The sequence below is a fragment of the Typha angustifolia genome, chromosome 7 (genome assembly GCF_048772165.1).
Source record: "Typha angustifolia cultivar Huaian chromosome 7, ASM4877216v1, whole genome shotgun sequence".
NCBI classification, from domain to species: domain Eukaryota; kingdom Viridiplantae; phylum Streptophyta; class Magnoliopsida; order Poales; family Typhaceae; genus Typha; species Typha angustifolia.
The window spans coordinates 3,399,094-3,422,573 of record NC_133245.1 but is presented as its reverse complement, the minus strand read 5'-3'; the positions used below and the strand labels follow the sequence as shown (position 1 = coordinate 3,422,573).

The window sequence follows — 23,480 nt, the reverse complement described above, 5'->3', positions numbered from 1 at the left end:
AAGGTCCACATGGTGAGTGGCAGATTGCTTCCTATAAACAACTGTGACTCTGAGAAAGAGGTGCAGTGCAACCAAAGTATGTAGCATTTACCCCCACATCTGCAGCTCTTTTTGGCCCACTGTAGCATATTAATAGTTTTGCTGCCTTTTATTGCCCTCAAAGAGAAATTATTGTTGAGTTTCGCTTTCTGAAAGGGGGAGGTTGAATTATTAAGTGGTCCCTTTTTAGTGTTATCTAGCATTCCTAGTAGCTAAAGTTTGTCAGCACTTTTGCAATTTAATTATAGTTATTTTTTAATTCATATTATTAGGTTTTTAAAAATTACTGTATATTTTTTATAGTCAATACATATTTTATTATAATAAAATATATATTTTTTATATATACGATGCCGTCTTATAATTTTAATGCCCTAAGAATATTTTGCCGGAGAGTTATTTATAGATGAATTAAATTAACTATATATATATATATAATAAATTTAATATCTTTGAGTAGGTTTTATAAAGTTAAAAGGTAAAAGAAGGTAACCTGATTTTAAGATAAAGTGAGGGATATTTTAGGTATATAATTTTATTTTTAAAATTAACTAAATATTCTCTATTCCATTAGGTTTATGCTTTAGGCATCAAAAATTAAAAATGATATATACATATACATCCAGTAGAATGTGAATAATAACAAAGATTAAATAATTTTTGATAAATTTTCCTCAGATTTCAGGAGGGACAAAAAGGCCCTCCTCTAATCATGGGCTTTCAAGGCCCAAGAAGTAATAGTTAATGAACCCACCATTGTTCTAACCAATTACTTGGTAAGTTTTTTATTATTATCAAATTTGATCCCAAATTTGTGCAATGTCTAAATTAACATGACAACATCTAAGATAAACATAATTTTAGGGAGAATAAATGATCGATTATTCAACACTATTCGTAGATAAATCTCCTAAATCTAGGCGTAATGGAGCATAGAAGTAGTGGACTTTAAGCACAAGATGCTGACAGACAAATTTCACTGGCTCTCTTTCTCATAGTACAGCTGTGATTTGTTCATTATAAAAGAATCCATTCAAAGAAACCATCATTCCAGCAAATTATATCCTTTGGCAAACATTTCTTCTGTCCTGCAGTCAACTTGAAAAGCTATTTACTTTTATATGCTTGCAAGTTGCCACTAAAAAGAAACAAAATCCCAAGTCAAAGATCACTCATTTCCCAAACAAACATTTCAATCATTGTCCTCATAATCCAAAACAGCTGCAGTAGAATGAGGTTAATTAGAGACAAATTGAAGATAAACCTCACTAGTAGTAGACAGAAAAACAATAGTTAGATTATTATTGATGAGCTAAGTGTCCAGATAGATAGTTAAAAGATCCTAACAATTGTCAGTTTAGTAAGCCAAAAATGAATTAATTCTCTGACTCTTTCTTCAATTATTCTCCCCCGTCTTCTCCAACATATTATTCCACATGTACATAAAATACTAAGAAATATTACTCTCAACCAGAACAATTTGACTCAAGTAAATCTTGTAACATATGAATTAGGCTTTACTCAAGACAATAAATATGATGATTGACTAGATCTCCCCGAGTGGAACGTGAGGTGCACGCCAGAGTGAAGAGATTATAGAGATCAAAGAGCAAAAGGATAGTGAAAGCAACATCTATCTACAAAGAAAAGAAATCCAACTCTTCTTGGCTTCAAATGCATGAATGAAGATAGATTATGACAGTTGACATTAAAAATTTAAAAAAAATTACTACTAGTTGTCTACTACATAATTCTAGAAAATATCTAGAAATGCATAGATAAGGGAGTAAGATTGACCTTGGAAAAACTTGGTTTAATCTTTATAGAATAACCCTCTCAGAAGTTCGTCTCTAATTTCTAATCCTTTCCTTCCCTCTTACTTCGCTCCACAGCATGTTACCGTTGACATCCCACATACAAACTCCCCTAGCAGATACCAACTCCCTTCAAAACAAAACAACAAGCCAAGACAATGCATCATCACCTACCAAGCAACAGCCAGCTCCACATGATCAAACACCTTCCTCCTTTCAACTTCTCAATCATCTAACTCCTTCCCCACCACCCAACAAACATCCCTGATGAGCTCAAACACCTCGGTCATCGCCCCCGACGGCGGTAGCATCTTCAGCACCGAGAGAATCGGCAGTTTTGGCTATGGAGTCACTGTCTCTGTTGGCATTCTCCTCCTCATCACCACCATCACCTTGGCCTCCTACTTCTGCACCAGGACAAACACGCAGGCACAGCCAGCAACGCGTCGAATTGGCGGTAGGCAGACGATCGCAGAATTGGCGGTGGCGGACAATGATGTAGAGATCGGGATCGACGAGGCCACACTGATGAGTTATCCGAAGGTTTTGTATTCACAAGCTAAGCTCCGGGAGAAGGGGAGGACTACTTCAGCTTGCTGCTCCATATGCCTGACGGATTATAAGAACTCCGACGTGCTCCGGGAATTGCCAGAATGCGGCCACCTGTTCCATCTTAAGTGCGTCGACCCATGGCTGCGGCTGCACCCGTCGTGCCCGGTCTGCCGCACGTCGCCGCTGGCCAGCCCGCTTCCGACGCCGCTTGCGGAGGTCGTGCCGCTAGCAAGGCAGTCATGATTGAGGAGTGGTTCTCTTGATTGCTTGATTCCTTTCATTCTTTCACCATATTGATCTGTAGAAAGATTCTTCACTGTAACAACTGCATGGTTAGATTCAGAATTCTCTGTTCTTGGGTGATGCTAATTAAAGTTGATCATGTGAATACATGAGTTCCAGGCAGCAAGAAAAATAAAGTAATCATCTTTAGACCATCAAAGTCTGCACATTTATTCCAAAAATTCAATCTGGCATCATTATATTTAGGCTTATGAAAATTATCTTCCCTAATTTGAAAATCAAATTGAGAGGAGATCATCGAATACAAAATTACACCATGAATCATATACATATTTATCATTGGCCACAGGGTTATCAAGAAAGATGAAACAAAAGAGAATATATTGGCATGTATTATCTCCAATTGCCCTGTTCTGATATATTGTTAGATGAAAGATAGTACTGAAGCAACTAAAAAGGATAGAATACTGGCACTCCTATGTTTCTAGCTATGTACTCATACTGTACTACTGCAGTGATCAAACAATAATGAAACAGTAAGTAAAAAATTTACTTCAACAATAAACAGGTAAAGAAAAATGAAGCTGAGATGTGGAAATAATGATCAGCTTAAACCTAACTTCTTTATGAAATTTGAAATCAGATATATATCAGCAATAATAACTATAGAAAAGGATGAAACAAGAAATATAGCCTGTTGAAACCATTAAAGAGAATATTTCAGTTCTTTATACAGGGACCAGAGATGACATGAAACATTTAAGAGGCAACTTTCAGACAGATGGAAATGACATGTTCCAGCTAGATAAGGGGAAAAAACATATATCTAATGCAGACATCATGAATTAAGTTGCTCTTTCTATTTTCGGTTTACATAGGTGGCTGCAAAAAGACAATATCTTCAACCATCACATTCATCTACCATAATTCTTCCTCTTCTTCTTCTTCATCTTCTTCTCCATATTTCAATCAGCTGATATCCTTCCATCCTGTGCTCCCTTTTGCTACCAAATCATTCATCTTCCCTTCCTTCGGCGTCCTGTCCCACCCGTTAACCGATTCCTACTCCAATGAGGCCATGACGTCCAAAGCAAAAGAGATAACTGTGGTTACTCTGGAAAGTATTCTTGAAAAATAAACCTGAATGCCATCGACCATACATGTGAATAACAATACCGATGTAAAATATTCCAAGAACATGACATATATGTGCAAGAGAAACTTTCGAGTGGCTTATTTGAACCCTTCATCTTACAGAAAATTGATATTCTAACCTTTGGTAGTTATTTAATCCTCCCAAACTTGCATTCCTGCATAACTTTGTTGGTTTGAGGTAACAGCTACAAGTATGCTAGAGAATAATAAGATAGAACTATGGAGCTATTCTTCGTATACAAGGATGATGCAAATGGACAAGAGATGCCAAGTTAACAGAACCTGGAAAGTTAGTTATCTACAGATGAGGTGCCATCAGCATGGATAAGAAAGAGGTAGTGTGATAGAATTCTTTAAAGTATGGGTCGTCCGCACATAAGGTTTTCAAGGGAATAAAAAAAGAATAGAATAGTTAGTCTTTGATGTCGCATGCATGTGCCATTGAATGCTTCTTGTCTCCCCTTTCAGTGGTACAGAATTCTAATTGAAGCAGATGCCACATCACATTTACCTACACAAGTGAGCAAGTAACTAAGAAAAAGTATGAAAAGAGAGCCACTACACAAGGTGATATACAAGAGAACCAGAGCACAGAGCCTTAACCAGCTTCATCATTATTATATTCACATGCTTATATGTGTGCCTTCAAATCAAATTCTCCTTACCAAACAAAGACTAATTTATGATATTGAATGTTCTACCCTTCCCTGCAGATACCTTAGTATCTGCCGAATAGATATTAATGATTCACTTCCTGTTCTTGTACACAATCTTGCTATGAATAGAAGACATTTAAGTTCTTTGGAATCATAACTATCTCCAAGATCAGCATCCACCATCTTGTGCATCGAATAAACAAACCCAGATTCCTGAACCCATTGAACCAGTTCGACTTCACCATCCAATGATTGACCAGTTATGAGCTCCAGGAGCAATACACCAAACTGAAACACCAAATCCCTGCTTCTTTGATCAATGTGGTCTGAAGCAAGAGGTAATTCATGAGTACCGGTTGATATTATAGATACAGATATGCAAGCACAATCAAGTATTCATATAGAAAGTTCTAACCTCCAGAGGATGAACTGTTGGATTCACTAGTGCAGTTAAAATTACAGTCCGCAAGACCAACATCAGATAGCTGATACAACATAACAAACTGTTAAATGATTTCTTGACGGTTTCAGATATTTGTGTGAATTTTATAGAAGTACTATCAACATGAAACTTTTTTAATTACTAAGAGGATCATCACCTTGGCAACATAGTTTGAATCCAACATTACATTATTAGAGTTGATCGAAACATGGTATACAGGAGGGTCACAGAAATAATAAAGATATTCCTGCATCAAGAGTCACACACCATCATACAGAACTTCCTAAAGTGAAGTAAATTTGGTAAACTTTTTGTGGTATCTCCGCTTACTTTACACATACAGTCACAAAGAGGGTTCATTTTTCTCAACCAAACCACTTACCAGGGCAGCTGCCACACCGATAGCAATCTGTAATCTGGTAGTCCAATTCAACGGAGTTCTCAATGGATCTGAAAGAAAAGGGAGATGCTAATAAAGCTAACTTATCAAAGCTACCTAACAAATCCTTCAAAGTTAAGATCACAAATAGAGCGTTCTACCATGAAGACACTCTTTCAAGCTTCCATTTTCCATGTGGTCAAAAACAAGAAACCTGAAAGTTATAACATAAAAAAGGAAGAAATTTCAGAAAAATTTACAGATAATACCATACCAAGCATGATCCCTCCATTGTCCATGAGAGAACAAGTGGATGCAAAATACAATTCAGCTACACTGACAGGGCTACAGACCTTTCCTCTCCTTCAGAAAACCCTTGAAGTCTGACGAGATGGCGGTGGTGCAAGCGCCCAAGCCGTTGCACCTCCCTGTAGAAGGTATCTTTTCCACGATCCAGAGATCTTACTTGCTTGATTGTCGCAACAATACCATCAGCAAATCGAGCTCTATATACCATTCCCTGAGGACCACTTTCAAGAATTGTGCTGAATTCATCAGTTGCTCTTTCGATCTCCTTAGAAGTGAATTTTTTGACAAATGACAATGGACCTAAGGTGCACAAATAGAGTGGAACAGCAAAAATTTCAGCATTTTAACTAGCCGAGTCTAACAACACCTAAAAGGAATCGATTTTTTTCCTTTGTATCTCCCAACATATAAATATCCTAACCAAACTTAAGCATATCCACAAACAATTCCTAATCAAAAGAACACCCAAATGAGATGGATAAACTCACTTTCGCCCTTAATTCTGCAGATCTTAGCAAACATAGCAAAAGTGGCAACTTTAATTTGGGCAATCTAACAAGAGAAGTAAAGAGACAGCAAGTACCGGAGGATCTTGAAGGGCGTAATGCCCTGAGACAGCGGAGGAGGCCCTCCTTCTTCATCGCTCGAAATAGAAACCGAGATCTCGGTAAACGTGGAGGAGTTTGCCATTTGGACTCCGAGATTAAAAAGCTTCTATTCTTCTCCGTAATCAGAATCTTTTACCAAACTTACCAAACTTTACCCCCACGTTCCCCTCGTCCTTCTCTCCACGATTGTAAATAAACAAATTTAAAAAAAAAAAAAAAGAAGAAAGAAAGTTAAATATCAAGTAACAACTCATAGTAAAATAACAAAGTTTATATATATATATATATATATACGTTTTTCTTTTATAATTTCCTTTTCTTATGCTCGTTTACGGCGAATCTTGACCTTTATTTGTCTTTAGTTTCTTTTACATTTCTTTTTTATTTTATATTTTGCTTTTGATATGCTCTGCTGTCGTATTATGGCAAGCCACGTGGTGGGCCGTGTACTGAGTCGTGGTCCAGTTTTACGAATAACGGACCGTTGCATGCGTTCAATTATGATCAAACCCATTCTAATTACGTAGCTCTAATCATATATTTAGATTTCAGACGTGATTATTTATAATCTGCGCTCCTGAAACGGTTATGCTCAATCCTGCACCGAACCCCACTTCCCTTTCTCCACTTACCAACCTCCATCCCACTCCATGAGAGAGAGAGAGAGAGAAGTTAAACCTGGCTTTCCAATCTGGAAACTCTCTGCACTCTGTCTCCCATCTCGGATACTCTGCTCTGAAACTGGACCCATCTCCCACCTGCGCAAATCATGCAGAGATCAACTTGGGCTACTACTACTACTCACACAATCAAAGCTGCAGCCTTAGCCACTCCCTTCATCTTCTTCTTCTTCGTTGGATCCACACTTTCCCATGACCACATAGTGGGGGACTCATTGTGGTCGATTCCTCCAACCAACGATTTCTACTCTAACTGGGCTAGAAACACATCATTCCTAGTTGGTGACACTCTTGGTAGAAACGTCTACAACTCGGTCTAATTAGCAGTGGAGTCCTACTTGCGGCTAATTGCTTGTTGGGTTATATAGTTTTCAGGTTCGAGATGGGATTCTACAATGTGGTGCAGGTTTCCAGGAGAGAGTTTGAGGACTGCAAGGATGAGAACCCGTTCAGAACTTTTGTCGTTGGGCCAGCTTTGGTTGGTCTGCAGGAAGAAGGGATGTGTTATTTTATATGTAGCTTTGGGAACTATTGCTCTCTTGGATTGAAGCTATCTGTTCCTGTCCAGAATCCACAGCCACGGGCTAATTCTTCTTCCTCTCCTGCTCCTGCTCCTTCTCCTGTTATGGCATAGAGGGGTGACTTTTGCTCAATTGATGAGAAAGTGTATTGCAATTTATTTATTTATTTCTCCTTTGTTTATGTAGATATCTAGACATTGAGATGTACTTTATTTTTAATTTTCACTATGAAAGTTGTATTCCTAATTAAATAACATTATTTTTAGCCAAAAATTCTAAAATGAATTTTATACTTTTATTTAATTTTAACTCTATTTTCTGTCTTCTTTTTAAAAAAAAAAACTTTCAACGTTAAATTAGAAAAATGACAATAAGATTAGTTTAATTAATTAATTATCTCCTTTATTCCAACTATGACAATTAAACACTATCTTATCCTATAATCTTATTCTAACAGTTATCTTATCTTTTTTGTTGGCAAACACCTAACTAAAAAAGTGGATAAAAATTAGTTACGTTAATTGACTATTATTAAACAAACTACTTATCCTTTGTAGATAATCGTATACCCCAATTTGCTTAATAGACACGCAAAGCCTCGTCCCTCTCCGAAGATATCCTCGCTTCGCTGTTTTCTTCTCCTATAGAACACTGAGAAAAGGAAAAGGAAAAGAGCGGAAGAAAATGGCAGTTCGCATCCGTTTCCCCTTCTCGATTCTTCTCTTCGCCTCTTCCCTTCTCTTCCTCTCGACCGCGATCGCCACCTCCGTCGAATACTGCAGTAAGTTCTTCTCGGTTTGATTCCTTTATTTTTGATAGTTTTTTCTTGTAATTTTTTCTTTTGGATGGATTGGTACGAGACTATGATGATGATTACTGGAAAAAGATGAAACTTTGCACTTTAGATTGCGCAGTAATTTGCCTATTCTAATGGCGTTGAATAATTCGTTGTTTTCAGAGAAGGGAGCGGATTACCCGGTTAAAGTTAGCGGGGTGGAGATATCCCCCAATCCGGTTGCTCGTGGAGAGCCAGCAACGTTCACTATCTCTGCATCCACTGGTAAAAGAGTTTGCTTGCATAGTGCATCTATTTGATTTGCTTATATATATATATATATATATATATATGTATGTATAGGGCATGATATTGATACATTGATCCAACGAATTGTATGCATCTTACGTATATGTGCATGTATGTATATTGTGTTCCTTTTTCTTTTCTTTCTGGAATGTATAGTTATAGCTTGTTTATTCATCGACTAAATGTGTCAAATAGATGCAGGAAGAAACAAGATTAAACGGTACAAGTAGATAGTGATGGTTATTACAATGGCATAAGCTCCAAATGTTGGCCTCCTCTAATTCCATCAACTGTATTCCAAATAAACATTGAAAGGCGGCAAGAATCGTTCACTTCGAGCACAAAGTAGATATTTGAAGTTGCTCTTTAATTTGAGAAACCTTCTTATATCTCCTTATGATCATAGCTCTTTCATCTGAATATCCAAGGTGTATCCTGGATTGCCTTATGTTTAGCATATAATCCATTAGTATGCACAGTATTATATTTGGTATATATTTTGTATCGTAACAAGATAAGCATACTAAAGATTTTAATACTTCATAGGATGATCCATGCACCCATGCAATGAAACTTACATGTAACTTGTAGACACACCTTGTGTTGCTATGCAATTATTCGTTCTAGAAGGAGTATCTCAAAGTGCATCTTTTTTGCTTGTGATTGACTATTTCCTGTTTGTATAGAGTAATTACTTTGAGTGTTTACTTTTCTGGTGTAATTGATCATTTATGATTGTTTCTTATAGAGGATGGCATCTCCAAGGGGAAGCTTGTGATTGATGTCAAGTATTTCTTTTTTCATGTTCATGAGGAATCTCATGACATTTGTGAGGAAACTTCCTGTCCTGTCTTAACTGGTGATTTTGTGTTGGCCCATCGGCAAACATTACCGTCAATAACTCCTCCAGTAAGATTTCGACGCTCTACTTTCTTTTTTCACCCATTAAATTGTATTAGTATGTTAGGACTTAAGAGAACTAGATTGTCTAAACTGTCAAAATTCAGTTTGAGATTTAGTTAAAGTTATAAGAGGAATATGCTAAGCTTCTATCCTTAATTGCTTCAGAAATGTGAGTTGGGTTTTCAATGTCGTTTCGTAAGCTTACACTCGGTAACAGATATTTATGAACCAGCTAATATTGGCTGTGTTGGTTTTTATATAATCACAGATGGAAGGCCTTTTAGTCAAAAGGGTCCTTCATTCATCTAATTTATTCTATTGTTTGAAGCGGATAAAACTTGTGTCTGTATTGCTGCTCACCTTTGTAAACAGATCACTTTGTTTTTCCCATGTGCTACACTTGGGTGGGTGCAGTGGGGTAAGACATGGTGTTTTGCCTTCCAGTGGCTGGAATGGGCTTACTTCGACATCAATGCCTTTAACTAAAGAGAGAATAGGCTCATTTAAATGTGCCTTCAAGAATTTGTTTCTAGACCACCTTAGAAGGCGCAATTTCACTATTTTAGCTATCTTCATGGCATTTTTTATAGACTATACAGTCTCAACAAAAATATAGTAAAAGATAAAAGATGAAGTTATTTTCATTGGTATATAGTGATAAAAATTCTTCTCTCTTGATAATTTTCTGTCTGCTATAGGGTTCATACACAATTACCATGAAGATGTTGGGAGAAGATGGAAAGCAATTGACCTGCATCATGTTTGATTTCAGCATCGGAGTCATGTCGTCCGTTGCTGATAGCTAAACCTTGTCAAAATTGAACCCTGGACCGCATCTGTAATTATGATAATCACACTTACTGCATGTTAGTAAACACTATACTTTTTGACCTTAAATCTTATCTATCCTGTACTTGTGCAACTATGAAAGTATTCGTGGACAACTATGTGCAGTTTAACTCATACATGTTTGGGGCGGGTGTGAAAATTCTGTCTTATAATTCTTTCGTCACAATCTCTCTCACTTTTACTACAAATATGTTTAAAAGAGATAATATAAAGGTTGAATGATCAAAAGTAACGGTTTTAATAGCAAATTACTTTTACAGTTAGTTTTAGATGAAAAAATAATTAAAGGTTGCATATAGATTAGAAAGATTCAAATAAAAGTTTAGAAGATAATTTAAAATATAGCCTAATTTTCTCCAAAATAATACCGTAATAGGACTTCCAAATTTTTTTCTTATTCATTTATTTTCATTCTAATATACAATTTACACTAGAGTTTATTATTACAAATATAAAAAAATTGAATATAATTAAATTATAAAATCCCGGAAGTCCAAAATTAGAGATAGAGATCGAATTGTTTATACCCACCCTTTCCTCGCGTTGTATGCTCACGCTCGAATTATGACCGTTGCTCGCATGCCCAGATCTCTTTTAACTTCTTTCGGTGGCGAATAGCGATCCCTTTCAAATTAACAAGTCGCGAGACCCCACAACTTTATAGCCGTTACCTAATAAGCTTTCCAGTCAGCTCTTACAAAGAAACCATTACAAATCTCTCTCTCTCTCTCTCTCTCTCTCTCTCTCTATCTCTCTCTCTCCTCTCTCTTTACGACTTCCTCTCCATCTTCTTCTTTCGAAACTTTTCCTTTCCCGGAGTCTCGCGCACACACCTTCTTCTCAAATAGCAGCAGATGAAGGGGTTCAAAACAAGAATCCTGAGAACGCTCAAATCTTTTCCTCAGGTGGGTCTCCAGAGACAACAAGGCCGTGTTCTTCACAACGACGCCTCCGATGAGTTCTTCGACGCCTCGCCTTCCTTAGATTTCTCTCGAACCCTTTCCGCTCTTCCTATCACAGCAGAAGAAGAGGGCGAAGAAGAAGAGCAAGAAGAAGAAGAAACCAAATCCGAGCTGCCCAGTTCCCCCAAATTACCCGATTCACAATTCATCAGCGATAAAGAGAACATTAGACCTCCATCAACACCGCCAGCTAAAGATCTCATCCAATCCGAGGCCAAGAGCTCTAAAAGACCCGATCTTGGATTGCCATCTTACCGCCACCCGGATCTCAATTCGTCCACCCTCTTCGATCCCGACCTCCTCGCCGCGTTCAAGCAGGCAATCGCAGAATACAACCAGAGCTTCGAGGAAGCGAAAACCCGAGCCAGGGCAGATAAAGATGATAAAGAAGAAGATGAAGAAGACCAACATATAGAAGAAGAGCGCCCATCTAAGCTGCCTCGCACTACAGAGGATTACGTTGATCCATTGGAAGAATTCCAAGAGAAGTGCCCTCCAGGAGGCGAGGAATCCATAATCCTATACACCACGACATTGCGAGGAATTAGGAAGACTTTCGAGGATTGCAATAGCCTTAGAAATCTACTGGACAACCTGAAACTAGTCTTCCATGAGAGGGACATATCTATGGATATGGGATACCGGGAGGATCTATGGAGAGTACTGGGATGGCGCGCAATTCCTCCGAGGTTGTTCATAAGAGGTAGATACATTGGAGGGGCCGACGAGGTGATCGGAATCCACGAGCAGGGAAGGCTTTTGCCACTGCTACAGAAGATGCCACGGGACCGGTCTGGTGGGGTTTTGTGCGAAGGGTGTGGCGGCATGCGGTTTGCGATGTGCTCAGAGTGTTGCGGTAGTCGAAAGCTCTACGACGGCGAGAGGGGGGTGAATGTCCAGTGCACAAATTGCAATGAGAATGGTTTGATTCCTTGCCCTGTCTGTAGTAGCTATAAGTTCTCATGATCAGTTAATTTGTGTACAGTGTATCATTGAATGCTTCTTCTTTTTTCTGCTCTTCTGATTATATTTTTGCAGTGATTTGTGTATTATCAATGAGAATTTGTACAATAATTTTTTTTATGGGGACCGTCCGAGAAGTGGAATAATTTCATCTTTGAATTATTTCTATGATTCATTAATCTTCAGGATTGGCTTTATCTGTGTTCTAAATGTTAGTGGGATAGCTATTGTTGGTTCTAAATTTTAATATAACTTCCATGGAGGAAGTAACTTTTGGACCCTCTATATATATTGTAATGAATATGGGAGTAATCTTGATCATTAGACTTAGGCTTGCTATTAAAAATATTTCTCACTTTCTAGGGAAGGGAAGGTTATTATTATAGAGGGATAAGAAATCTCCTTTTGCTTATATACTGGCCAGTGGTCCCTGCTAAATAATAGGCCAACTTTTCTAATGGAATAAAGTCATAAGCACATTTCGGCACCTTCATTTCGATTCCAATAGCATCTATAAGAAAGCAAATTAGGATTGCTTTCCTTACCAGTTGCATAACATCTTTGAATCACTTAAGGCTGCAGCTTTTCCCATGATAAATGTTAAGCAACTTTATGGAACTGCAGCTTTTAAAATTTGCAACAAGTTAATGTAGTTCACCAACAATAAAGTATAGCTTAGCATGAGTAGAAATTCTTTCGCATGATAGTTATTACGTTCTTCATATTCATTCTTCGAAGCTTCTTGTGTTTGCTGCTCCAACTATTCTGGCTCAAGGATTGTGGTCCAACCCTTTGAATGGTAATTTGTGCGCTTTCTATACAAAAAATGTTTGTCCAGCGATACTTATTTGTCCTAATGGAGGAAAAATGAGTCCCAAATCATTTCACCAGTTAATCTTGAATATAGTATGGTGTTTGCTGCACCAAAATGGATTTGGTTTTAACATATTGAACATCCGCAAAAAGTTCCCTTTGAAAAAAATATTCAAAAGAATACCCAGTGTCAATGCATGAACTGCTATGATGTATATCTTGCTGCACTAGCATGGAACATAAATATGAAAGCTTCCATTCTGCAAGTGTACGTACATACAGTAAATTTCCTTTTTCTTTTTTCTGAGAAATGTACATATAGTAGAATGACCTGAAGAGAATTCATGCATGTTGATAGACAACTGGGACCAACGCAGCAGGATCTTAACTATTGAAGCAAGAAGTTTAGTTTGTCACCACCACATCCACGTGAGTAAAATGTTTACAGCCTTGAACGGAAGCTACTTGCTTAAATAGTAAGAATGTCTGAAAACAAGCAAAATAATATATAAAGAGAAGCTCTTTACTGTACTTGCATAAATTACAGAAGTATTCAGACAATGTCTGCATAATCCACTGCAATGGTCATTTGGAAGGACAAGCTCCGGAACAGAACCACAGCTGCTGAAAAGATTATATACAAAATACAAAAGCATCAACAAAGGCAGAACAAATGTTCTATTAACATGTGCCATGAATATAAGCCACAGGACATAACCACGGCAATTCATTACCTGGATTCCGGGCATGCAGGTAGCCTTTAATCTCTTGAAATTACAACAAAATACTAGACTATTAGAACAATGAGTTTACATGTTAGGCTGACTGGTCTAAATACATATCTCCAAGTTACATGCCAACAATGGCAAAGGTGGCAAGCAGCACCACTTAGATACAGAAGATTTAGAACATAAGAGTACAACACTGGAATTATGTTATGCCTGTAACCATAGACAAAGTCCAAACAAAGATTTAAAAACTAAATCTCGATGCAAAACATCCTAATGATTTCAAGAGTTTCAACAGTTGACTGGAGAAGCCTTGGGCAGATGCTGCTGCCCATCATCACAGTTCATAATAGGTGCTTCCTTAGGGACTGCAGCCTCTTGATCATCATCCTTGACACTGCCATTCTCGGATAAAATCTCTCCATTTTTGGCATCCTCACCTGAAGCATCTCCTTTAGGGTCAGATCCTGTGGGAGGCACTTTAGAATCATCTGGCTTGTCTTCCTCTTTCTTCTCTTCCTCTAATCCTGTATCTGCAGGTTCAGCCTTGTAAGGCTCTTTGGAATCTTCAACTATCTTTTCACTCTCAGTTTTATTTTCATCGTTCTTCGTAGCCTTATCCACCGAATCTTGCTCAGTAACAGTTTCAATCACAGCTTCTTCAGTAGCAATCTCTTTGACAGTTTCAGTGCCTTCCATATCTACATCAGCAGACTCTTTTGTTTCCACTGGAACGGAACCTTTTTCATTACCATGTGATTCATCTACACCACTGTCCCTTTTGTCCTTTGCTTCTTTTTTGGTGCTTGATTTCCTTTCTCGTTTCTTAGGTTTCTCACCTTCTGGAGTCTCATTTGCCTTTGCTTTTTCGCTAATCCTGGCAGAACGCCTTGGAGTATCACCTGTTTACAAGCAATTTAGTGAGATGCAAAGCTTCATATTCATCCCATCTGGAGAAAGAATATGCATTGAGGACAGAAAGCGAGCGAGAGAAAGAGAAGAAAGGAGGAATGGAGTGTTTTTACCTGTCCCCCAATCAAACTCCGAAGAAGAAGGGCCTCCAGGGTGGGACCGTAGGTACTGATCCAACTGTTTCTTATTCTTAATATCCTCACCAGTAGGTGAAATGAACACAATCTCATTCCGTCTTGGTGTGCCACCCATTTTGGGAGTGAACTGTCAAAGCAGGAAAGATATAAGGTTACTGTGAAAGCAAGAGTCTGCAGCACTCAATTCCCAAGACAAGTACAGCAGACATAGCTTTAAGCGTTGCAAATATTATATTGAAGTTGGTTACTGCAGAAGAGACCCCATTGAAATACTTTCGCAAGGAGGAAAAAGAAGCTTTTCATTTACAAACGAGAGAGGATGTAGAAAGCATCCTAGTGCACGAGGCTCCAACCAAGTCTAGGAAAGGCACGATATATGCAGCCTTAACTCCATTACTACAATGATTCTATAAATAGACCTCATGATCACTTAGGTGCAAGAGGCAAACCTTACCATCGCAGAAGCAACAAAAAGATAAAAGAGTCACTTTTTCTCCTGACAATTATGATATGAGATGCTTTAGAAACGTATCTAGTCATCCTTCCAAAACCTCTCTACAGTCGATAGTGTATTAAAAAAGAGAGTCAGAAATGGAACAGGTAATAGACAACAGAAGCGAAGAAAAACAATAATATAAAGAATTAAATAGTTGTGAATACAAAATAAGGCAGATACTGGCTATGCAGGAAAACTTGTGGATAAGCATGGAGATAAAATGTTTGTCAAAGCAGAACAGAATTAGAAAGTATAATGCCGAGAGAAGAGAAAACAGAAACAGCTGGCAGGAGTCAAATCCCCATTGTCAAATTACTAATAACTGTCATTCAAGGAACAAAGCGCCATCCTCTTCAATAAACTAAGATAGGAGGTCAACTGCCAAGGCAAGTTTCCGGAAATGGAGAAGCTTGAAATCCTGTTGCATAAAACAGGTTTTTGATTCACAACGAATGGCTAAGCAGAAAGATAAATATTTGCCCAAAAAAAATAGAATTATGATAATAAATGGAAGAAAGAAGCAGATGATTGGCAAGAGTCATGACCAAACCACCACAACAAGCATTCTCTCTCTCTCTCTCTCTCTCTCTCTCAATATATATATATATATATATATATATATATATATATATATATAGACACACACACACATGCCACAACAAATAACCAGGCAGCATCCTCTTAAATAACCTGAGATAGGACATCAACCATGAAAGCAAGTTTCCAGATATGGGGAACAGAATCCTATAGCATCACAACAGGTTTTGACCCAAAAAGAGTTAAATGAAAGGTTTCTACTACAAGCTAATTAGTGGTCCACTAAATCATCTCACTGAAAATATAGAGAACTCCACCCAAATAAGCAGGAAACAGAGAAACCAAACAGTAGAGCTCTGATTTGAGAGTTCATGTTAAATCAGAATGATCGTTGTTGATAAGTAAGACATCCAACATGATAGAGAAAACATATCAGCACATGAAGTCTAAGCAAATCTCAATGTCCTCTTCCTAATTGAAATTGTTCAAAACTGACTACATGCTCAGCCATATAAAATCTCATTCTGGAACAGAAACATTGAGTGGAACTTTCTTTGAAGTATACACTTCATGAGAACCTCTAAAAGTGTGCTATTAAGAACTTTGCCAAACAACAAGGGTGCTCCACTGCATGACGCTCCCGCAAATGCAAGGTTTAGGAGGAAAAATGTACAAAATCTTACCTTCATTACTGAGACGATGTTTCCATTATTTGAACCAATGACCTTTCATGCAAGAAACTTAACCAAATATAAGAGAGAAATGTTTTGATGAGTTCCCTCTCTCATCAACATCTACCAATTCGGTGAAAGTGATGCATCCTATCTTCGGACAAAAGCAAACCCCCAAAGCACATAGTTTTCTCCTGAGTATAATTATGTATATTCCTTTAAAAGTCCTCATGAAATGAGTTTAATAGCAACACTTGGCTAAGAAGGGGGAAAAAAGATTGAGCCAAATATTATGGAATTTGCAGAATCAAAATATAAACAAAGTAGCATATCATCAAATAGTCCTTAATGGACAACAGAAATAAAAAAGCAAGCTGACCAATGAAATTCTAAAAGTACAATACAAAATTTGTTCTCTCTTTAAATCAGAAAAAAAATCAAGAACAAACATGACATAATTACTAAGAAACTCAGATTACAAGATCATAACAACTTATAACAAAAAGTATAAAATAAAGTTAGAAACATGTTCAATAAAAACAATCTCACATTATTGGAAAGTAATAACTATTGCAAAACATGACAACATTGAGAATTTTCATTTGGACATAAGAATCTCTACATTGTTTTTGGAGATACAGCTCATTTTACTTTTGTGGCAACCAAAATTCCCTTCATAAAATAAGACTTTAACAATGCATCAATAAAAATTTAAAGTGCATTAAATTATTCGAATACTTAATACTCCATGCATACTTCATATATAACTGCATTTTGGTTTAAAGAAAAGGTACAGCTGAAACTGCAAAGAGCCAAAGAGATATTTGAAACAGATTCAAAAAAGTGAGAAGCTAGTTCTTGAAATGGGAACAGGAAGACACTTGAGTTTTACTTTAGAGTTGGGATAGAAGCGTAGCTAAGCATGGGAAAGTCGAGAGAGATAATCAGGCAGAGACTAGGGTAAGAGTTGGTGATGAAGAAGAAACCTAAAATTTGATGTAACTTTTTGTGATACAATAACGAAAAACCCTTTTTAATTTTGTGTTAGTAGGGACATGCACAATGTCAGATATACGTCAAAAGGATCTCAGAAATACATATGCTAAAATTGATTAAACAGATTAATATAAAAAGCAAATACATAATTGCCCACCTTCCAAACATGACCAGAAATGTCTAACAGACTCTAGAGGGACGTGTTAGTTCTGAATATGGACACGGAAATTACTAAGTACGGAATACAGGGACAGATTTGGATAGGTTTACTAGCTTCTCCCAAGTCCATTAGGCCAATGTACTAAAGCCTTTCCTATATGATTTCACCATGGAAAGCCCTAACCTAACAATACAATTCAATGAACCTTAGCTAGCAAATGACAGCAGCACACGGATGAGGAAGACAGCAGCGGTAGACGTCAATGGGTGATTACGGAGGTAGATTGCTGTGGGAGACAGTAGACTATGAAATAAAGTGTTAAAAAATTTGATTTATCATTACCAAACAACAATTTTACGCATCTCATATTATACCCACTATCTCAGTTATCATCCTCAATGGTCGAGAATAGAAATGCAACAAAAATATCTTGCCTCCTCAATCTTGTACCCACTTTTTCTTGGTTGTAACTCTAATGCTTGAGATCAATAATGTTAATATGCCGTCTGGGGAGGTCAAGATATTTGCAGTCTTAGCTTCTTTATTTTAAAGGTTGTTCCAATGACTCAAACCGTCTACCACTTGGATGCAAGGGACAAACCTTATTGCTACACTAGTTGATGTTCTCTCGTGCAAATAACTTGTAAATTAATAACAAATAGGCACTCAAGAATCCCCATTTCCCTAATAAGTCTGATTATACCAGATTAAAAGAGTAAAAGATTAATGCTTTGAGAAAGAAAAAAAATTGTTTTTATCTGATTACCATGACATATTCATCCAAAGCTCTAAACTTTAAGCCTTTGAGAAAGTAAAAAAAAATGTTTTGATCTGATTATCATGCCGTATTCATCCAAACCACTTGAGTCTTGTTCTTGCATTTGTTTCAGAATACTGGAACCACAGGTAACATATTCTTCTCCTTCTTATTGCCTAAGAAGATTATTCAGAAGCCATGATATTGGTTCATTGGTTGCCAAAGGATACGAACATAGACAAGCAGAACATTTTAACTAGAAGTCTAGAACTTTGATGTGGCATGACCCTCTAATTTCAATTATGATCAATCTCGTTAAATCCAGTACCTATGACTACTAAATTTTTTGATACTTGCGTAAACATGATTGCAAGTGAGAAAAGGTTATCAAAAGGGGCAAAAGCCACAAAACATATCAACCTGAAAAATGATCTCCAAGTAGCTAGGTTGATGTTTGTCAGAAACTGCATAAAACTATGCTAGGACATGCAAATAACAGAGATGAGATAGAAAAGGTGTGCATCTTTCAATAGCAAAGACAATCAGAGCTCAAGCAAGACAAGAAACAGAGCAGCAGCAAATCACAGTCAAAATTCAGGACAAGCTAGAAAATCCATTTGCGAAAACATCATGAATACAACCCTATAAAATTTGCTGGAGAATGCTAACTGCAAGCTAGTATATATTGTTTGCCAAGTAAAATTTCCAGACATATAACAACTCTTATTGATAAAACAAGTGTAGCCAATTTTCCGTTCACAGCTTGATTGCAGGTCGGGACTTGCCAAATGCATTAAACATAATGCCAATGACAGAACCTATTTGACTTCCTCAAAAGATCCTCCAGTTTCATGGATGTTGTGTACGATCTGGAAGAAAATATACTGGAACAGGATGAAATACCATAAAAAACATCTTAAACATAACAAAAAGGTTGGAAACCTTACAGTTTGTCTATAAATAGAAACTTAAAGGTGCAACATATACACATTGGAGATTAACACTTAAAATCACATCCCTATAATGTTCCTTAAGACAACTTAATTAAACAAAGTACTCTTAAAAAACTTCTACAAAAGAAAGTTTAAGTCTAAGCATTGTCATAGAACATAAGAGAACTTAAGATAAACAGGATGGAACAAGCAAAATAGTTACAACTAATTGACAGTTATAGTTGCTTTCCAAAATTAAAGTCTATAAATAAGATATAGATTAAGTGAGACTGTGTTAGAAAAAGGACTATCTCAAAATATGATTAAAGAGCCTTTCCAGAAAGGTGATCAGCAATCAGCAAATTTATCTTAGATTCTAAATATATTTTCTCATTATTCTAGCTTAGTTAAAAGAAACAATAAGTGTGTAAGATAGATTCTTAGCAATATATTAATATTCTTCTTATCTACAACTTACATTACTGTGCATACATGATCTTTTATCCTTTTTAACATTGAGCCCATTACTGTTAAAATAGTAAGACAGTATTACTTTCTATAAAACTGCAATTATGAAGGAATGATGAAATGGTGTTGTGGCTCGCTAACAACCAATATGTAAGGCATACTAAAGACTACCAAGTATGACAAACATAAACATAATACAAAATCTTAAAATTAAGTTATAGAGAAGTTTGAAATAATTTCTTTGCTGTGCTCCATCTGGTGGCTTCATGACATAAACATCCATAACCACATTAATGGTTAGCTGCACATTTTGGATGAGTGGCTCCTTTCAACTGGTTAGGAACCTGGATGTTTTCAACATTCAAAGCTTCCTTTTCTTTTTCTTTTAATCCAACCTATAGGAATTAATATAAAAGGCAAATCTGTTCGATACGCCAGATCCGGGGCAGTTAATGAAAGTCAGGGCACTCCTTGATGTGTCAAATTTTTTAAAGATGTTATATCCATAATTATTTCTCTATATAACATCTAGAAATTATTTGCTTAGTAACGACAAATGAAGAATTATGGAGACATAATCCAAATTTTGAACAATAGCAACCCATGGTCATCTATAGTGACTCATGCATAATAGGATAGAGATATCTGGACACTCCATGATGATGTCAACAAACTAGGCACTTCCTTTTAAGAGGGTCATACCTGACATTATCCTGTAAAACTTCCATTTACCTTCTTATAGTGTGAATCAAGCCAGATCTCAAGTTTTACCTAACCTTAAGTCTGAAATATACTACAAGTTGCTGACCATTTCACAACCTTAAACTTGGAGACCACTGGATATTATTTACGGCACACGTAAATCTTAACTCCACAAATCCTGCATGCCAGAGTCAACAAAATTGGCAAGGTGAAATGGATACATATAGTATAAGTAAGGTGGATAGTTGTTGGTGGGCAAGGATGACAGTCTGCAATTAAGCAGGGTAGTCAGCTTTGAGTAAAGAGTTAGCACATGTGATCATCTACCTACCATCATCCTTTAAGTCAAAATGCCCATTCTACTCTCGCACCAATAAATCCAATAATCCTTGGCTTCATATTAGTATATAAGCTCCATTGATCCACCATTATCTTAAAGGTTGTGCAATAACTCGATGCCAACAATGTTACCGGGCATGTTAGGGCCAAAAGATATACAGATATAGTAGATCCGCCAAAAAGGCTAAATACGACAAAGTAGAAACTAAGAGGAAAAGGGGGGAAAGAAGGGATTTCTCATGGTGGTAGCCACGTAAGTGAGAGAAATACATGGCAGTGGTTTAGTGTACAAAGAGCAAGTGATGGTGGATCACAATGGCTATTGGGTAGTAGGCACATAAATGATAAATATGGAAAAGACAAAAAAATTTCCAGCCTGCAACTCAATACACATATATATATATAATTTGTGCCTTATTACCTTATAGCAGGCTGAAGTACCATGTGGCTTGATAGACTTGAACCATATTGAACTCATCTATAGACCTACCTTCCTTTTATCCTTAATTTGTTGATCTATAGTGGCTGACCAAACTTGTCCTTCATAATCATGTTCTAGGCATGACTAAGCTGGGCTCAGATGTTTCCAACATTAGCCCAAACCTTTGTACATATCGTAGGAAATGGTAGTCCTGAAAATATTGTGCATTGCTTTCTATTGGCATTGCAGAGTCGCATCATTACAATATTATAACAAAATCCAATGAACATATGGCACCACAAATCTCAAATTTAAGGTTAATCTGCACTATTAATTAATAGCTAACTCTTGATTCCATAACTTTCTATCTGTAATCAGATATCACAGTCGCTAGTGTACATAAATTTTATCAACAGAAAGTAAAAAGATCTCTGCACAGGACATGCAAACATAACAGGAACATAATTAAACCTTTCGTTACTTTACTAGCGACAAACCCTCGAAATTTATATGCAAAGCCCATAATTCCAGTAGATAACAACCAAACAATCATTATAGATATTTTAAATCCCAAGCTCTCAGCATATTAACCCAAACCCTAAAGCTTACAACTTACTAGTCTCAGCCGAGGAACTACCACCATAACATACAATTCCAACCCAAATCTACCAAAGCCGGAATAGGAAACCACTCGATAACGATAAACCACACCCATGCACCTCCACAAACCAGCTGAACCACAAAAAATTACCAAGCCAAGAAAGCACGCTCTGAAACCCTAGCAAGCGCAGGAAGAATCCCAGACACAGCCAAACGAACCAAGATCTCCGTCGAGACGCAAGAAGGCACGAATTAATCAAGAAAGTTGGATAGGAAAAACGGAATTGAAGGCTAAGAAGAAGAAAACACGAAAGAAAATTGAGATTAAACCTTCTTCTTCCACCCGGATGGAGCTGGTAGCTCCACAGAGACCTCCTCCTGCGCCTCCTCCACCTTCTTCTCCGCCGGAGAAGCGAATTCGCCTGCCTCGACCTCGACCTCGCGCTTCGCCTCGTCGCTCGTCATGGCTCCCCTGTTTTCGAGTTCTCTCTTCCCGCTCTCGTTCTGGGAGTGGGGGGATTAATTGTACGAAATGCCAGGAAAGGTATAAAATAAAAGAAAATGGATATTATATACAGTAATACAGTCACACGCCGTTTCGCAGGAGACGTCGGGCGCGAATCGGATCCCAAATCGGAGAGGAATAGGAGCATTCGCGTCCGCGGGAGGCTAACGCGGCGCGTTGTCATTGGTTCAACGCTCGGGCCCGTGAATGGCTCGTGCGCTTTTGCGAGCGAAGTAAACGGACCGGGTCGGTTGGGGACACGTGGGAGGAGTGGATGACCTTTTAGATGGATATAGTTCTGAGACTTTCTCTTTTATTATATATTTTTTGGTGCTTAGATGTTTGGTCGGATTTGGGAAGTCGGATGACTCGGATCCGAACGTCCTCACTCCCCTGCAACCGAATCTTTTTCACTTATTTTATCCAATGATATAAAAACGGCAACAAGATTCGAATAAATTTAGTGATTTATGGCCCGTGTCACGATAGATTTTCTGAACTTTCTTTTCAGTTAAGACCCTACATTATTTTTAAATTGTGTATTGAATATGTTGAGTGGCCACCTCTATAATAAGGAAACGATATCCAAATGCTTTCACAGTAGCAAGAGGGGTGTCAAACATTTCTCTGAATATTCGCACGATCAAACTAAAGAATCTTTGGCCTACTTGATTCCGTCGAACTCCATCCAATCAGATTGCCACCGAGACATTTCTTAAAACATTTCTTCCCGTAATTGTCCACCTATTAAAGTTGACCTTGATACCTCCCAACTGTCCTACAGTTGGGGTGGTTAATATGCTCCCACCTAATCACCAGAGTCTAATAGAGTGTTGTGATTGCAGACTCCGAAGCGTCCCGTGACGAGGGTCCTACGTTTAATAAATACATGCAGATAAAAATCCAAATGCTGGGCTAATAGGACTGTGAAAAGTTTCTTCTTGGGTTTGGAAAACCTCATAAAACTCAGGCTGCAAAACTTAAAAGATGGTATTAAGATTTGGTCGGAAATAGCCTCACTAGTGTGCTTAATGATTCATGGATCACTCCCACTCCCTTGGGTTACATGCCGGCTCATGTTAACTATGATAATATTCTTCTAGAAACTATAGTTACTGATCTTGTAGAAAATGGCACCTTTCTGAAC

The 23,480-nt window shown here is 37.5% G+C and overlaps 5 protein-coding genes across 9 annotated transcripts; 3 read left to right on the top strand and 2 right to left on the bottom strand.

Moving 5' to 3' along the window:
• The first annotated feature begins 1,716 nt into the window (after positions 1–1,716).
• On the top strand, positions 1,717–2,847 carry LOC140763266 (RING-H2 finger protein ATL70-like). The gene has a single exon (XM_073101376.1). It carries the CDS (start codon positions 2,121–2,123, stop codon positions 2,646–2,648), a length of 528 nt encoding a protein of 175 aa, XP_072957477.1. The 5' UTR covers positions 1,717–2,120; the 3' UTR covers positions 2,649–2,847.
• Positions 2,848–4,376: 1,529 nt separating this feature from the next.
• LOC140763264 (probable receptor-like protein kinase At1g49730) lies at positions 4,377–6,372 on the bottom strand. Of its 4 annotated transcripts, none has more exons than XM_073101373.1 (7): positions 6,173–6,372; positions 5,634–5,810; positions 5,442–5,494; positions 5,284–5,351; positions 5,059–5,148; positions 4,875–4,944; positions 4,377–4,785 (listed from the first exon to the last, which is right to left on the bottom strand). In XM_073101373.1, exons 1-7 carry the CDS (start codon positions 6,277–6,279, stop codon positions 4,484–4,486), a joined length of 867 nt encoding a protein of 288 aa, XP_072957474.1. In that variant the 5' UTR covers positions 6,280–6,372; the 3' UTR covers positions 4,377–4,483. The 4 variants fall into 4 exon arrangements, with proteins under 4 accessions (XP_072957474.1, XP_072957473.1, XP_072957476.1 ...); XM_073101372.1 differs by having other exon boundaries at positions 5,634–5,889; positions 6,173–6,367; XM_073101375.1 differs by having other exon boundaries at positions 5,634–5,800; positions 6,173–6,289.
• A 1,604-nt stretch (positions 6,373–7,976) lies between these two features.
• LOC140763115 (MD-2-related lipid-recognition protein ROSY1-like) lies at positions 7,977–10,305 on the top strand. Its single transcript, XM_073101171.1, has 4 exons — positions 7,977–8,179; positions 8,357–8,458; positions 9,231–9,391; positions 10,084–10,305. Exons 1-4 carry the CDS (start codon positions 8,083–8,085, stop codon positions 10,189–10,191), a joined length of 468 nt encoding a protein of 155 aa, XP_072957272.1. The 5' UTR covers positions 7,977–8,082; the 3' UTR covers positions 10,192–10,305.
• Positions 10,306–10,810: 505 nt separating this feature from the next.
• On the top strand, positions 10,811–12,334 carry LOC140763219 (uncharacterized). The gene has a single exon (XM_073101308.1). It carries the CDS (start codon positions 11,089–11,091, stop codon positions 12,160–12,162), a length of 1,074 nt encoding a protein of 357 aa, XP_072957409.1. The 5' UTR covers positions 10,811–11,088; the 3' UTR covers positions 12,163–12,334.
• Positions 12,335–13,765: 1,431 nt separating this feature from the next.
• LOC140762363 (uncharacterized) lies at positions 13,766–22,359 on the bottom strand. 2 transcript variants are annotated; one of them, XM_073100107.1, is made up of 3 exons: positions 22,159–22,359; positions 14,726–14,876; positions 13,766–14,602 (listed from the first exon to the last, which is right to left on the bottom strand). In XM_073100107.1, the coding sequence occupies exons 1-3, from the start codon at positions 22,291–22,293 to the stop codon at positions 13,992–13,994; spliced, it is 897 nt and encodes a 298-aa protein (XP_072956208.1). In that variant the 5' UTR covers positions 22,294–22,359; the 3' UTR covers positions 13,766–13,991. The 2 variants fall into 2 exon arrangements, with proteins under 2 accessions (XP_072956208.1, XP_072956209.1); XM_073100108.1 differs by having other exon boundaries at positions 14,726–15,663; positions 22,159–22,298.
• Between the last annotated feature and the right edge of the window lie 1,121 nt (positions 22,360–23,480).